General features: G+C 45.8%; 1 protein-coding gene across 1 annotated transcript in view; it reads left to right on the top strand.

Annotated features, from left to right (window-relative positions):
* The window catches only part of DENND1A (DENN domain containing 1A), a gene marked incomplete at its 5' end in the record, with an annotated part of 125,991 nt that overhangs the window by 68,205 nt on the left and 42,922 nt on the right, over nt 1-14,864 (top strand). The window contains one exon of the mRNA XM_029286196.1: nt 13,886-13,987. Within this exon, the coding sequence (XP_029142029.1) occupies nt 13,886-13,987 (102 nt within the window). The remainder of the gene's footprint in view (nt 1-13,885; nt 13,988-14,864) is intronic.

The raw sequence follows: 14,864 nt of genomic DNA, 5'->3' as shown, positions 1-14,864 counted from the left end.
CCCCCTCCTCCTCTTCCTCCTCCTGCCCCTCTTCCTTCTCCCCTCCTTCTTCCCTCCTCTCCTCCTCCTCCTCCTCCTCTTCCTTCCCCACATCTGTCTTCTTCTGCTTTCTTTATCTTCTCTTCCTTCTCCCCCCCCCTCCTCTCGGCCATTATTCTATCACCCACAATCTTAGCAGCCTTCCTTCTACTTTTTTCCCCTAGTGTGATTCTTCCTACTTCACTGGAAGAAGGCAGAATCAAGGCAGGGAGCAGCTGAGGTCTACACGGTCGGTTCCCTGACTGTTTTTGGTGCTTTCTTTCCTTCCAGTGGAAAAATCTCCTCCGGTTGAATGAAGGCAGCTCTCGGGACGGGCCTGGTCAGCTGCCCCTTTCCACTTCTCTCTGCGCTTCGGGCTTGTTCCTTTAAGGACTTAATTGCTGATTTGCTAGAACCCCATAAGGGGTGTTACTGGGTGTTTGTTTTCGGCTCCCCCCATAGCTGCACTTCAAGTGGGTCAATTGTCCGTTCTCCAGGTGCAGCTTCTGAATCCTTGAGTAGCTGTTCAGCAAAAGATTAACCGGGGCACAAATCGGCCCAACAACTCAGCCCTGCTTCCTCCTCTGAGTTGGGTGGGGGCTGTTTTTCAAACTACTACAGCTTTCTGCCTCTTAGTGAGCTAAAAAAGAAAAACGTCGGCAAGAAAAAAATATATATTTATATACTGGCTTACAACGGGGTGGAAGAGATAAAGGTTTTGGAAGACTATCTTGGTGATTTGTCATCCTCTAAGGGGGGAAAAATCTCCATTTTTTTTTTGCAGTCACTTCTTTCAAATATCTTGACCACCAACCACGGTTAGACTCCGTTCATTGGTGGCCTCAACTCTTTAGCTCACGTTTCCTTCTTCACGACTTTCTCCTTCCCTCGGCAGACACGAAAGCATGTCTTCTCCTCTGAGCTTTCAGAGGAGATGTTATTCTTTTGAAAATGTTCCTTCAGCTTTGGGGGGCTCTTGAACAAACTGACGCAAGCAGCTAGCTATATATATGTGGGCCTTCAAGGAGTACCAACAGACTGGAGGGGACAGGATTTAAAGGACCCGACGCTAAAATATATGCTTGCAGGAATTGGGCATGTTGTGTTTAATGAAAAGAAGGACCAGGGGCGGCACGATAGCAGTCTTCCAATATTTGAGGGGCTGCCACAAAGAAAAGGGGGGGGGTCAACCTGTTCTCCAAAGCAACCTGAAGGCTGGATAAGAAGCAACGGATGGAAACTAATCAAGGAGAGAAGCAACCTGGAATTAAGGAGAAACTTCCTGGCAGTGAGAGCAATTAATCAGTGGAACAGCTTGCCACCAGAAGTTGTGGGTGCTCCATCACTGGAGGTTTTTAAGAAGACTTTGTCTGACATGGTATAGGTTTTCCTGCCTGAGCAGGGGGTTGGACTAGAAGACCTCCAGGATCCCTTCCATCTCTGTTATTCTGGAATCAAGAACGCCTTTAAAAATACCAATAAAGGAGAATATTTGGAGCTCAGGGTTGAAATGAGGGGTCCTTGGTGCTCTCTGAGCTTGCTCCTCCTCCNGTTTTTAAGAAGACTTTGTCTGACATGGTATAGGTTTTCCTGCCTGAGCAGGGGGTTGGACTAGAAGACCTCCAGGATCCCTTCCATCTCTGTTATTCTGGAATCAAGAACGCCTTTAAAAATACCAATAAAGGAGAATATTTGGAGCTCAGGGTTGAAATGAGGGGTCCTTGGTGCTCTCTGAGCTTGCTCCTCCTCCTCCTCCTCCTCCTCCTCCTTCCTCCTCTAGCACTGATGATGTTACCTAGTTAGAGAAATGAAACATCCACAAGAAAACAGGCACGCTCAGAGAGCACCAAGCACCTCCCGTGGTATAGGATTTCCTTCTTGAGCAGGAGTAGGACTAGAGCAGTGATGGCGAACCTATGGCACGGGTGCCAGAGGTGGCACTCAGAGCCTTCTCTGTGGGCACGCGCGCCGTCGCTCCAGTCCTAGGCCTTCAGCTGGGTTTTATAAAACCTTTTTGCTTTAGGCCTCCGCCGCCGTGTGCAAAAAAAAAAAGGTTCAATCAATCAGTCAATTTCAACTTCTCGCGGGGAAAAAAAAAGATCTTACAAAGTTGGAATTGATTGATTGAACTTTTTAGTCCCTCCCAGTCTGCTGTTACCACCGCAGCCACGCCCACCCAATGGGCCACACTCACCCGGCACCCGACGATGCATAAGTGGGTTTTGGGTTGCAGTTTAGGCACTCGGTCTCTAAAAGGTTCACCATCACTGGACTTGAGCAGTGTTTCACAACCTTGACAATTTTAAGGCATGTGGACTTCAACTCCCAGAATTCCACAGCCAGCAATGCTGGCTGTGGAATTCTGGGAGTTGAAGTCCACATGCCTTAAAATTGTCAAGGTTGAGAAACACTGGACTAGAGGATCTCCAAGGTCCCTTCCAACTCTTTTAATTCTGTTACCTGGTTAAGGCTTATGAAACAGGCCCCACAGAACTCCTTTCTCCCAACTTCAGCTCCAGTTGGGACTCCGCCGGTTGTGCCGTAATTGTCAGCCTATCACACACAGAGGTGGTGAGAAGGATGCGCCAAACTCCCTAGCGACAGAGGACACATCTTCCACTCCGGAGGTCTCGCGCTGGTGGGAAATCTCCCCCCATTGACAGATTAGCTTGAATCGTGCTCCTTCAAAGAAGCCCGTTCATCTAGCGGAGAAGGTGGTGGGTGGAGAAACGCTAATTGAATGGCTTTCCCTTCCCCAACGAACTGGCAGACGGAATTTTTGCGGGGGGGGGGGACACACACACCGAAATATGCATTTTGCAAATTGGGACTTGCGCTGCTGGCTCGCTACTTTTAAATCAGCTCCTGTCGTGTGCAGCCCACCGGGAGATTTATGCCGATGGCGACTGGAGAGCTCCTTCAAATTGCAGTGGGCGCTGGAATTCCTGGAAGTCACCCGAAGGTGCATTATGGAGTAAATGCTTTTTTTATGATAATTGGATACTCCGTTTCTGTCTTCGCTCCCTATTATTATCATCATCGTCGCTGTTGTTGTTGTTATTGTTATTTGCAAGACAATTAGCGCATCGGAGAGGCTTCCCCTGGTCTACTTTGTGCACATCCCTGACACTTGTGTGTGTGTTTGTGTGTGTGTTTGTTTCTCTGCTTTAAACCTGGTGATCAGCTTTGCGGATTGTGTATTAAAATGGTCCTGTTAGTTGGGGAAAATATATATATATATATATTCATACGGAAAGGAGATGATCCTTCCACTGATGGTTCGGAGCAAGGATTCTTCACTAGAAGAGTTGATGTGTGAAAAACCCCAGTCAAATGAAGGAAGGAAGGAAGGAAGGAAAGGGGTGCCAAAAAAAAAAGTTTGGAAAAGGAAATCTTGTACTCTTGAGATGACAAGTCTAAAAAAACTATGCATAAATCATGGATGTGGTTTCAAGAGGGTTTGTTTCCTGCAAACAACATAAGGAACATAAGCTGACATACACAGCATCCTTGAAGCTTCCTTGTCAGATGGCGACAACATTTTGGCATCGTTACCGCTGAGATGCGGCAGAGAAGAACACCAGAAGCACTCAAGAATGGCTCAGTGCTTTACGTTTGCAAGCCTAGTGTGGACAAAAACGCACCTCACGCCGCCTGTGGGGCTGGGCCCTAGGGACCCCCACTCCATTCTTCAGCCCTTCCATAAAGTGGACAGTTATAAATTCTCTTCCCTGAACTGTGGACGTGACTTCCTTAACTCAAATCCCTCATTCTTTCTAAAGAAATGGGTTGGCCTTAATCCTTAATCCCTTTGGCTCCAAAAATCCTACACTTCAGCTTGGAAAACAGTGTGGTTTCTGACATGAGCTTCAGCTGTACAAAGCAAGGGAGAGCAAGAAGATTCTGTTTTAAAAAAAAAACCAGATATCTACTGGTAGGACAGATCCTATTAGCAAAGTCTTACACTTAGGCAGGAAAAACCAAAGGCACAAATACAGATTGGGCCGGACCTGGCTTGGAGGCAGTAACTGTGAGAGGGACCTTGGAGTCCTGGTGGACAATCACTCGACTATGAGCCAGCTGTGTGCGGCAGCAGCCAAAAAAAACCTAATACAATCCTGGGCTGTATAAACAGAGGCACAGAATCAAGATCACGTACTAGTACCGCTTTATAAAGCCCTAGTAAGACCACACCTGCAATACTGCAGCCAATTTTGGTCACCATATCACAAAAAAGATGTTGAGAGTCTGGGAAAAGTTCAGAGAAGAGCAACTAAGGTGATCCAAGGCCTGGAGACTAAAACATACGAAGAATGGCTGTGGGACTTGGGTTTGGCCAGTCTAAAGAAAAGAAGAAAGAGGGGAGACATGATAGCAGTATTCCAGTATCTGAGGGGCTGCCACAAAGAAGAGGGGGTCAGGTTGTTCACCAGAGCACCAGAGGGAAGGACGGGAAACAATGATTGGAAACTGATCAAAGAGAGAAGCAACCTGGAATTAAGTAGAAACTTCCTGACAGTGAGGACAATCAACCAGTGGAATAGATTGCCTCCAGAAATCATGGGTGCTCCATCGCTGGAAGTTTTTAAAAAGAGACTGGACAATCACCTGTCTGAGATGGTATAGCTTCTTCTGCTTGAGCAGGGGCTGGACTAGAAGAGCTCCAAGGTCCCTTCCAGCTTCTATTCTATTCTATTCTATTCTATTCTATTCTATTCTATTCTATTCTATTCTATTCTATTCTATTCTATTATATTATATTCCATTCCATTCCATTCCATATTCTATTCTATTCCTTAATTCTATTCTATTCCTTAATTCTATTATCTTCTATTCTATTTCATATTCTATTTTATTTTCTTATATTCTCTATTCTATTCTATTCTATTCTATTCTATTCTATTCTATTCTATTCTATTCTATTCTATTCTTCATAAGTCCACCAGCGCTCAGCTTCAGCATTATTGGTTAAGCTGTTCTGAATAGAGAAGATCAAAATCAGAGCTAGAAGGGACCTTGGAGGTCTTCTAGTCCAACCCCCTGCTCAAGCAGGAGATCCTATACCATTTCAGACAAATGGCTGTCCAATCTCTTCTTAAAAACCTCCAGTGATGAAGCACCCATGATTTCTGGTGGCAAGCTGTTCCCCTGGTTGATTGTCCTCACTGTCAGGAAGTTTCTCCTTAATTCCAGGGCGCTTCCCTCCTTGATTAGTTTTCATCCGTTATGTCTTGTCTGGCTTTCAGATGCTTTGGAAAATAAATTGAGCCCCTCCTCTTTGTGGCAGCCCCTCACATACTGGAATACTGCTATCATGTCTCCCCTGTTTCTCCTTTTCTTTAGACTAGCCAAACCCAAGTCCCACAGCCGTTCTTCATATGTTTTAGTCTCCAGGCCTTGAATCATCTTAGCTGCTCTTCTCTGGTTTTTTTTTCCAAACTCTCAACCTCTTTTTTGTGATATGGTGACCAAAACTGGCTGCAGTATTCCAGGCGTGGCCTCACTAGGGCTTTATAAAGCGGTACTAACACTTCGCGTGGTCTTGATTCAATGCCCTTTGGTAACGAAACGTTCAGGAATTATATTGAAACAAGCTTGGAGAACAAACCACAGCCGAAATCTATAAACCTGAGCTACAAGTATTGTGTATTCCATCAAGCAGGCATCTCTGATGGCTTGAGGCTTCCGCCCGGACAAGGTACCAGCACTCGGGCACCCCGTTCTTTTTTAGAGGATTAAGCACAGAACCGAGTTTGGCCATCAACTCTTCTGGTCTCCATGGAGCTGAATTAGACGAACGCCCCGTGTCGCCTGGATTCTTGCATAAGTGTTAACGAGGTTCACCTCCCTGCAGCGCTGTAACTATTTTCGTAGCTTTGTGCAGAGGTGTGAGAAGGGAAAGGGGAAGGCTGGCTCTGTCCTTGTGGTCACCAATTACTCTCTTCTTTCCTTGAAAACAAAGGGAAAAGTTGAAATTTGCTCTCTGTTTACCGAAGCTGGCTGCTTTCGGTGGTCTGAAGTCCACGCGGCTTGAGGTGTTTCCTGTGTAGCGTGGATTGTGTGGACGCTTCCGGCTTGAAAACCCTGTGAGTGACGAATAAATGAAGTTGTCAGTGGGGTGGAGAAGCTACCAAAACACCATCCAGTTGAGCCCCTTTGGATGATCTTGACTGACCTGGCAAAGCTAAACAGACTTAGATGTGGTCAATCCTTTTGGAGAACGTACCCCAAATTCTAAGAGCGTTAATTAGAGTAGAAAATTGAGAAACTGTGCCAAAGAGGAAAGAAAGCAAGTCAGTTCCGGATTGTTGCCAAGAAAATTAGAATAGAATAGAAAAAGAGTGAGAAGGGACCTTGGAGGTCTTCTAGTCCAGCCCCCTGCTCAAGCAGGAGACTCCATGCAATTTCAGACAAGTGGCTGTCCAGTCTTTTCTTAAAAACCTCCAGTGATGAAGCACCCACGATTTCTGGTGGCAGGCTGTTCCACTGGTTAATTGTCTTCACTGTTAGGAAGTTTCTTCTTAATTCCAGGTTGCTTCTCTCCTTGAGTAGTTTCCATCCATTGCTTCTTGTCTGGCCTTCAGGTGCTTTGGAAAATAAATTGACCCCCTCCTCTTTGTGGCAGCCCCTCAAATACTGGAATCCTGCTATCATGTCACCCCCTAGTCCTTCTTTTCTCTAGACTGGCCATTCCCAAATCCTGCAGCCGTTCTTCGTATGTTTTAGTCTCCAGGCCTTGGATCATCATAGTTGCTCTTCTCTGCACTTTCTCCAAAGTCTCAACACCTTTTTTGCAGTGTGGGGATCAAAACTGGGTGCAGCTTTTGTTTTTGGATGATTGATCACCTAACCACCACGGTGTGTCTTGAGCAGTCTGTTGTAAAAGTTAAAAAACCAATAACATTTGTTATAAAAAAAAAACTGGGTGCAGCATTCCAGGTGTGGCCTTACTAAGGTTAGACCACACCTGGAATACATAATAATAATAAATTTGATCTGTCTTGACTTAAAGAAGAGTTTCTGGGTTGTCATCATCATCATCACCACCAACAATAACAAATAGAATAGGATAGGTGTAAGGAACCACTTCAATCCACACCTTAAGAAAGCAGAACTCTTGGAAACGGTCTCTTCCAACAGGAACTTTTATTAAAAGAAACTGATAGCGGGCATGATAGACAGGATCCGAGGGGTTCCCGTATACATCGATGTTTTAAAATGTCCCTAAGCAAACTCCCCTTCACGTTCCTTCCGGTCGACTCAGGCCGGCCATTCTCTAGGTGTTAAACCCATGAAAGATAACATCAAACTGGCTCCACGAAGTTACTTTGTAGTGAATGGAGGAAGTGAAAGTAATAAAACCCCTTTCCATGTCCCCCCTCCCCCTTGGCAGTATGGCAGGACCCAGGAAAGAGTAATAATTGGTTTTAGATTAGAGGAGATAGATAAAAAGGAAATTAGAATAGAATAGAATAGAATAGAATAGAATAGAATAGAATAGAATAGAATAGAATAGAATAGAATAGAATAGAATAGAATAGAATAGAATAGAATAGAATAGAATAATGATAGAATAGAGTAATGATAGAATAGAATAATGGTAGAGTAGAATAGAATAGAATAGAATAGAATAGAATAGAATAGAATAGAATAGAATAGAATAGAATAACGGATAGAGAATAGAATAGAATAGAATAGAATAATGATAAGAGTAGAATAGAATAGAATAATGATAAGAGTAGAATAGAATAGAATAGAATAGAATAGAATAGAATAGAATAGAATAGAATAGAATAGAATAGAATAGAATAATGATAGAATAGAGTAATGATAGAATAGAATAATGGTAGAGTAGAATAGAATAGAATAGAATAGAATAGAATAGAATAGAATAGAATAGTGATAAGAGTAGAATAGAATAGAATAGAATAGAATAATGATAGAATAGAGTAATGATAGAATAGAATAGAATAATGATAGAGTAGAGTAGAGTAGAGTAGAGTAGAATAGAATAGAATAGAATAGAATAGAATAGAATAGAATAGAATAGAATAGAATAGAATAGAATAGAATAAACCTGGAATTAAGGAGAAACTTCCTAACAGTGAGGACAATTAATCACTGGAACAGCTTGCCACCAGAGATTGTGGGTGCTCCATCACTGGAGGTTTTCAAGAAAAGACTAGACAGCCACTTGTCTGAAATGGCATAGGTTCTCCTGCTTCAGCAGGGGGCTGGACTAGAAGACCTCCAGGGCCCTTTCCAGCTCTATTCTGATTGATTGATTGATTGATTGATTGATTGACTGACCAAAAAGCAGGAGGCCAAGATTTAATTTCCCATTGAGGGGGCCAGTTGCTTCAAATCCACCTTCCCACCCGGTTCTTCCTCTGGAGTGGTGCATTTATGTAGGATCCCCACGGCTACCTTCCCATATCATGCTGAGATCGTTGATTCTTCCCCCACTCTTCCCCTTAAGACTTAGCAACCGTTGCACAATCCTGCTTCTGATCATCTTGTGCCCGGAAGCTCTGGGGTTAAGCTTCCCCGTAGGTGCATGGCCAGGTAGACAGGTGTTATAGCTTGCAAAGCTTCTCGGCCACGCCAGCCAGCCAGTCACGGAGGAGCCCCGATCAGCGGCTGTTTGGGAATCAGGATTACAGAGATTAATGATGAGCTGCGATAAGCTGCAGCTGATGCCAAGCCCTTCCCCCTTTACACCTAATTAGCCTCATTAATGAGTCTGCTGCTCTCCGCGGAGAGGGGCGTTCTCCCCGGAATAGCAGGCAGAGATGCCTCTCCCAGGTAGATGTAGGTAGGCTGAGCCCCCTTAATTATGGAGCTTATCTGACTCTCGGTCAGGTGAAGATAGCAAGAGAGTTTAACCCGAATTGTGGCTGTCAGCAGTGGCTGTTTCGAGACTCTTAACTCTTAAAATTAGAATAGAATAGAGTTGGAAGGGACCTTTGGAGGTCTTCTAGTCCAGCCCCCTGCTCAGTCAGGAGAACCTATACCATTTCAGACAAGTGGCTGTCCAGTCTCCTAAAAACCTCCAGTGATGGAGCACCCACAATCTCTGGTGGCAAGCTGTTCCACTGGTTAATTGTCCTCACTGTTAGGAAGTTTCTCCTTAATTCCAGGTTGCTTATACGATAGAATAGAATAGAATAGAATAGAATAGAATAGAATAGAATAGAATAGAATAGAATAGAATAGAATAGAGCTGGAAGGGACCTTGGAGATCTTCTAGTCCAGCCCCCTGCTCAAGCAGGAGAACCTATACCATTTCAGACAAGTGATTGTCTAGCCTCTTCTTAAAAATCTCCAGTGATGGAGCGCCCACGATTTCTGGAGGCAGGCTGTTCCACTGGTTAATTGTCCTCACTGTCAGGAAGTTTCTCCTTAATTCTAGGTTGCTTCTCTCCTTGATGAGTTTCCATCCATTGCTTCTTGTCCTTCCCTCTGGTGCTTTGGAGAATAATTTGACCCCCTCTTCCTTGTGGCAGCCCCTCAAATACTGGAAGGCTGCTATCATGTCTCCCCTATTTCTTCTTTTCTCTAGACTGGCCAAACCCAAGTCCTGCAGCCGTTCTTCGTATGTTTTAGTCTCCAGGCCTTGGATCATCTTAGTTGCTCTTCTCTGCACTTTTTCCAAAATCTCAACATCTTGTTTGTAGTATGGTGACCAGAATTGGCTGCAGTATTCCAGGTGTGGCCTCACTAAGGCTTCTTTAAAGCGGTACTAATAATTCCTCAGGATGCTTTTGAAGAGAGCTTGTAAGGTAGAGCGAAGCCTGGATTAAAGGATCTGAACTGAACCTTGTTGCATCACCAGGTGGTGTTCCTCCTGGGAATTTCAGGGCAAGTGTCTACTCTTCTTTTTCATTCGTTGCAATTCAGCTGGTTGGCCATGATATGAAAGAGAAGATCCTGACTGGGGCAAAATGAGACAGCTGGATCAAATTCTTTTCCGGTCGTGCAAGGCAAAGAGAGCTGAACTCTTCTGCACCAGAAGAGAAAACCACACGCTCCGTCACGAGTCCACCTGCGTGTGATAAGGTTGCCATCTTAACCTGCCAACAAAAGTGCGTACAGTCAAGGCCACGGTTTTCCCAGTTGCAATGGATGGCTGTGAAAGTTGGACCATAAGGAAGGCTGAGCGCCAAAGAATGGAGGCCTTTGAACTATGGTGCTGGAGAAGACTCTGGCGAGTCCCCTGGACTGCAAGGCGATCCAACCGGTCAGTCCTAGAGGAGATCAACCCCGACTGCTCTTTAGAAGGCCAGATCCTGAAGTTGAAACTCAGGTACTTTGGCCACCTAAGGAGAAGGAAGGACTCACTGGAGAAGGGCCTAATGCTGGGAAAGATGGAGGGCAAGAGAAGAAGGGGACGACAGAGAATGAAGTGGCTGGATGGAGTCTCTGAAGCAGCAGGCGTGAGCTTCAATGGACTCCAGAAGATGGTAGAGGACAGGAAGACCTGGAGGAACGTTGTCCGTGGGGTCGCGATGGGTCGGACATGACTTCGCAACTAACAACAACAAATTCTAGGGGTTCTGCCTCCCAATTTTCTGGGTCCCCTTTGCAGAGGACAAGACAGGAGTAGGGAAAAAAAATCTCAACCTTTGCCTGGAGGGACCATGAAAACGGAGACTCTTCCAACTTGTCCTCCCAAAAATGCCGAGTTCTGGGCACGTGTGTGAGACTGGTGCGTGTTTTTTTGCCCGTGTTTGCTCAACAAACTTGGCACCGGGGAGGTGTAGCCAGCAGAGCAGCTATTCCAAGGCATACTCAACACAACACACTGACTCTACAAGGGTTGGAGAACCAGACCAGGTCTTGCAGTGTGCCAGGTGCTGGTCTGCTAGGAAAGGGAGCCCTCGGTGTTGTTGGCAGGATGACATTCGGCGTGTGTGTGTGTGTCTATAAATCCAGGATGGAAAGGATGGGGGTACCCACGTAGGTTTGCCAGAGTTGGGAGGCTTCCTCTGGTGTCTTCCTGGCCTCCCGACTCGTCGCCCATCTGCTCTCTGTCAGAGCGTGTGAAGAGTGCGCTTGGACCACTGCCCCGGAGTTGTGGTGCTGAGCTGGTCATGTGCTTGTCTCCACGACAACTCAAGCTGTGTAAACTGCCCTGTTCTGTTGCCAGATGCTTCCCGGGGCCCACGTGATCTAATTAGACGGTCACTTCTCCTCTCTTTTTCCCCCTCCTGTGGGGATGAAAGGCATCGGGGTGGCTCTTCCCCGTGACGGAGGTGTGAAAGGAAGCCGCAAGCGTGGATGGCAGCGGTCACGTGCTTGCACAGAGGATTAGCCCCCCCTTGCAGGAAAGACCCCCCTCTCCCTCTCGCGGGGACCACAGGCTCTGCAGAATTTGCAGACGGGGCGAGGTGGGGTGGGGACTGAGATCTGGAAGACACAGCAGGATTCCTCTGGAGGTTTTTTGGGGGGTTGGGGGTTTTGGCCCTGCTTTGGAGAGCAGAAGGAAAACAATTAGCAATGGGGAGTTCCTGAATTTGGGGGGAAATAGACAGGAGAAGGAGAAGGAGAAGGAGAAGGAGAAGGAGAAGGAGAAGGAGAAGGAGAAGGAGAAGGAGAAGAAGAAGAAGAAGAAGAAGAAGAAGAAGAAGAAGAAGAAGAAGAAGAAGAAGAAGAAGAAGAAGAAGAAGAAGAAGAAGAAGAAGAAGAAGAAGAAGAAGAAGAAGAAGAAGAAGAAGAAGAAGAAGAAGAAAGTTGGAAGGGACCTTGGAGGTCATCTAGTCCAACCCCCTGCTCAGGCAGGAAACCCTACACCATTTCGGACAAATGGCTATCCAGTCTCTTCTTAAAAACCTCCAGTGTTGGAGCATTCACTGCTTCTGGAGGGAGGTTGTTCCACTGGTTAATTGTTCTAACTGTCAGGAAGTTTCTCCTTAATTCTAGGCTGCTTCTCTCCTTGGTTAGTTTCCATCTGTTGCTTCTTGTCCTGCCTTCAGGCGCTTTGGAGAATAGCTTGACTCCCTCTTCTTTGGGGCAGCCCCTGAGATATTGGAACACTGTTATCATGTCTCCCCCCCTTGTCCTTCTCTTCATTAAACTAGACAGACCCAATTCCAGCAGCCATTCCTTGTATGTTTTAGCCTCCAGTCCCCTAATCATCTTTGTTGCTCTTCTCTGTACTCTTTCTAGAGTCTCAGCATCTTTTTTACATCGTGGAGACCAAAACTGGATGCAGGATTCCAAGTGTGGCCTTAGCAAGGCCTTGTAAAGTGGTATTAACACTTCACGTGATCTTGATTCTATCCCTCTGTTAATGCAGCCCAGCACTGTGTTGGCTTTTTTGGCAGCTGCAGCACACGGCTGGCTCCTATTTAAGGGATTGTCCACTAGGACGCCAAGGTCCCTCTCACAGTTGCTACCATTGAGCCAGGTACCCCCTATACTTGCTTTAGAGGGGGTTTCTCTGTGGGTGGGATCCTCACGCCGAACAGAGAAAGTGGTGATCACCCAGTTGGGCATTGCAGTTGTTGCAGGCAAAAAGGAGAAATTCATGTTTCAGGAACATGGGCCGTTTTGCAAGGTTGGTCGACTTTGATTGAAGGGTGCCAGGGCATGGTTTTGGGGAACCCCTGGCTGTCCCCAAGGAGATGGGCCATCCTCAAACTGAGGCTCATTTACTTGCTGGCTTTCTTTCACCCTGGAGCATGCCCATGAAGGAAAAACATACTCTGGGTATAAGTGGAAGGTCTCCTCCACAAATGCCCACCAACCCCACTTCTTCCAACTGGTAAGAGTGGGGGTCTTCAAGTGGGATTCCTGTGGCCTTCAGTGGGGGAGGTTGGCTCCCCAGCATGGTGACTGGGATGTCCCAAAGGTGCTTTTTCAGGAGGCAACTGGACTTCCTTGTTTTTCCTTTGAAGATGTTTCACTTCCCATCCAAGAAACTTCTTCAGTTCTTCAAAAGGCAACTGGATTTTGTTTTTCCTTGAAGACGTTTCACTTCTCATCCCAGAAGCTTCTTCAGCTCTGACTGAATGGTGGGAAAGGGAAGGATTTATACTCCTTGCAGACCGCTGGTCATTTGCCTTATTTTAGAGGGTCATTGAGGCCACGTGGAGGCTTACCTGTGTACTCAAAGTCACCTGAGTGGTGCAAATGGATGTGGAGCCTTCTTGGAACTGCTGAAAGGACCGTGTTGTAGAGTGGAGATAGATGATCTCGTATCCCTCCCCCTCTATTGAGAGAGGGCTGTTCAGTTTTGACCTAGATGGCCTCTTTGATCCCTCTTTGTCCAAAATGTGGACAAACATTTGCCTTCTTTTAGAGAGTCGTTGAGGCCACCTGTGTCCTTAGGATCACCTGAGTGGTGCAAATGGGTGGGGAGCCTTCTTGGATCCGGTCGAAAGGACGGTGTGGTAGACTGGAGTTAGATAGTGTCGTGTCCCTCCCCCTCTGTTGAGAGAGGGCTGTTCAGTTTTGACCTAGGTGGCCTCTTTGACCCTTCTTTCAAACCAGCGGTCCACTCTGTCCAGAATGTGGACAAGACCCTGAAGACACAGATAAACCTCCAGGTGGACTCAACGACTCTCTAAAGGGATGCAAATGACCAGCGGTCTGCAAGGAGTATAAATCCTTCCATTCTCCACCATCAGAGTTGAAGAAGCTTCTTGGATGAGAAGAGAAACATCTTCAAAGAAAAACAAGAAAGTCCAGTGGCCTCTTGAAAAAAGCACCTTTGGGACAAACACGACCTGGAGGATGGAGAATCTCCGTAGATGCTCATCTGGATGGTGGACCCAGGTTTCCACCATCCGCCGTCCTCCCTCCAGGGCGCTGGGCAAGTTGTCCGTTCACACACACCCCTCTCCCCCCATTTTCCTATCTCCAGGCCGAGCCCATCACCTTCTGCGAAGAAATATTCATCTCCCACCGGTCAGCCACCATGCGGCAATTCCTGCAGAATGCCATCCAGCTGCAGCTTTTCAAGCAGGTACCCTGTGTTTGTCTCTCTCTCTGTGTGTGTGTGTTAAGAACAATCCCTGTTTCGCAGCGTGCTGTGAAATACGGCTGGCCACTTTGTTCCCTAATTAGTGTAATTTATGGGTCAGGATGAGGTGTTTCCTGTGGGTTTTTTTTTCCCCTCTCCCCTCCACCAGGCAAGCTCATAAGCTATTTTTAAGAGCATTGTGTGTTCTTTCTTTTCTGTCTTCCATAATAGACGGAGGTTGGTCTATTTTTCCATCTCTCTGTTTTGTCTCTCTCTCCCCCCCCCCCGGGTCTTCACGGCAAAGGACTTAAGATAATGGGGTCCCCCATCAAAAGGACCTGCTGAGAAAGAACCCCAAAATGGTTTTTTTTGTCAAAAGGCAGCCGGACTTTCGCTTCTCACCCAAGAAGCTTCTTTTGTTCTGACTGAAGGACTGAAGAAATCGGAACTGAAGACGCTTCTTGGATGAGGAGCGAAACGCTTTCAAGAACAGAACTGAAGAAGCTACCTCTCTCATCTATCTCATCTATTATCTGTCTATATATTAACTATCTATCTATCTATCTATCTATCTATCTATCTATCTATCTATCTATCTATCTATCTATCTATCTATGTCTCTGTCTATATCTATATATCTATGTATCTCTGAGTCTATCTGTCTGTATCTATCTATCTCTATCTATCTATCTATCTATCTATCTATCTATCTATCTATCTATCTATCTATCTGTGTCTCTGTCTATATCTATCTATCTATCTATCTATCTATCTATGTCTCTGTCTATATCTATATATCTATGTATCTCTGAGTCTATCTGTATCTCTATCTATCTATCTATCTATCTATCTATCTATCTATCTATCTATCTATCTATCT

This window comes from Protobothrops mucrosquamatus, unplaced genomic scaffold, assembly GCF_001527695.2.
Source record: "Protobothrops mucrosquamatus isolate PMUCROS unplaced genomic scaffold, P.Mucros_1.0 scaffold3078, whole genome shotgun sequence".
Lineage (NCBI taxonomy): Eukaryota > Metazoa > Chordata > Lepidosauria > Squamata > Viperidae > Protobothrops > Protobothrops mucrosquamatus.
The sequence above is the reverse complement of the archived record's forward strand: the minus strand, read 5'-3'. Positions and strand labels throughout refer to the sequence as shown.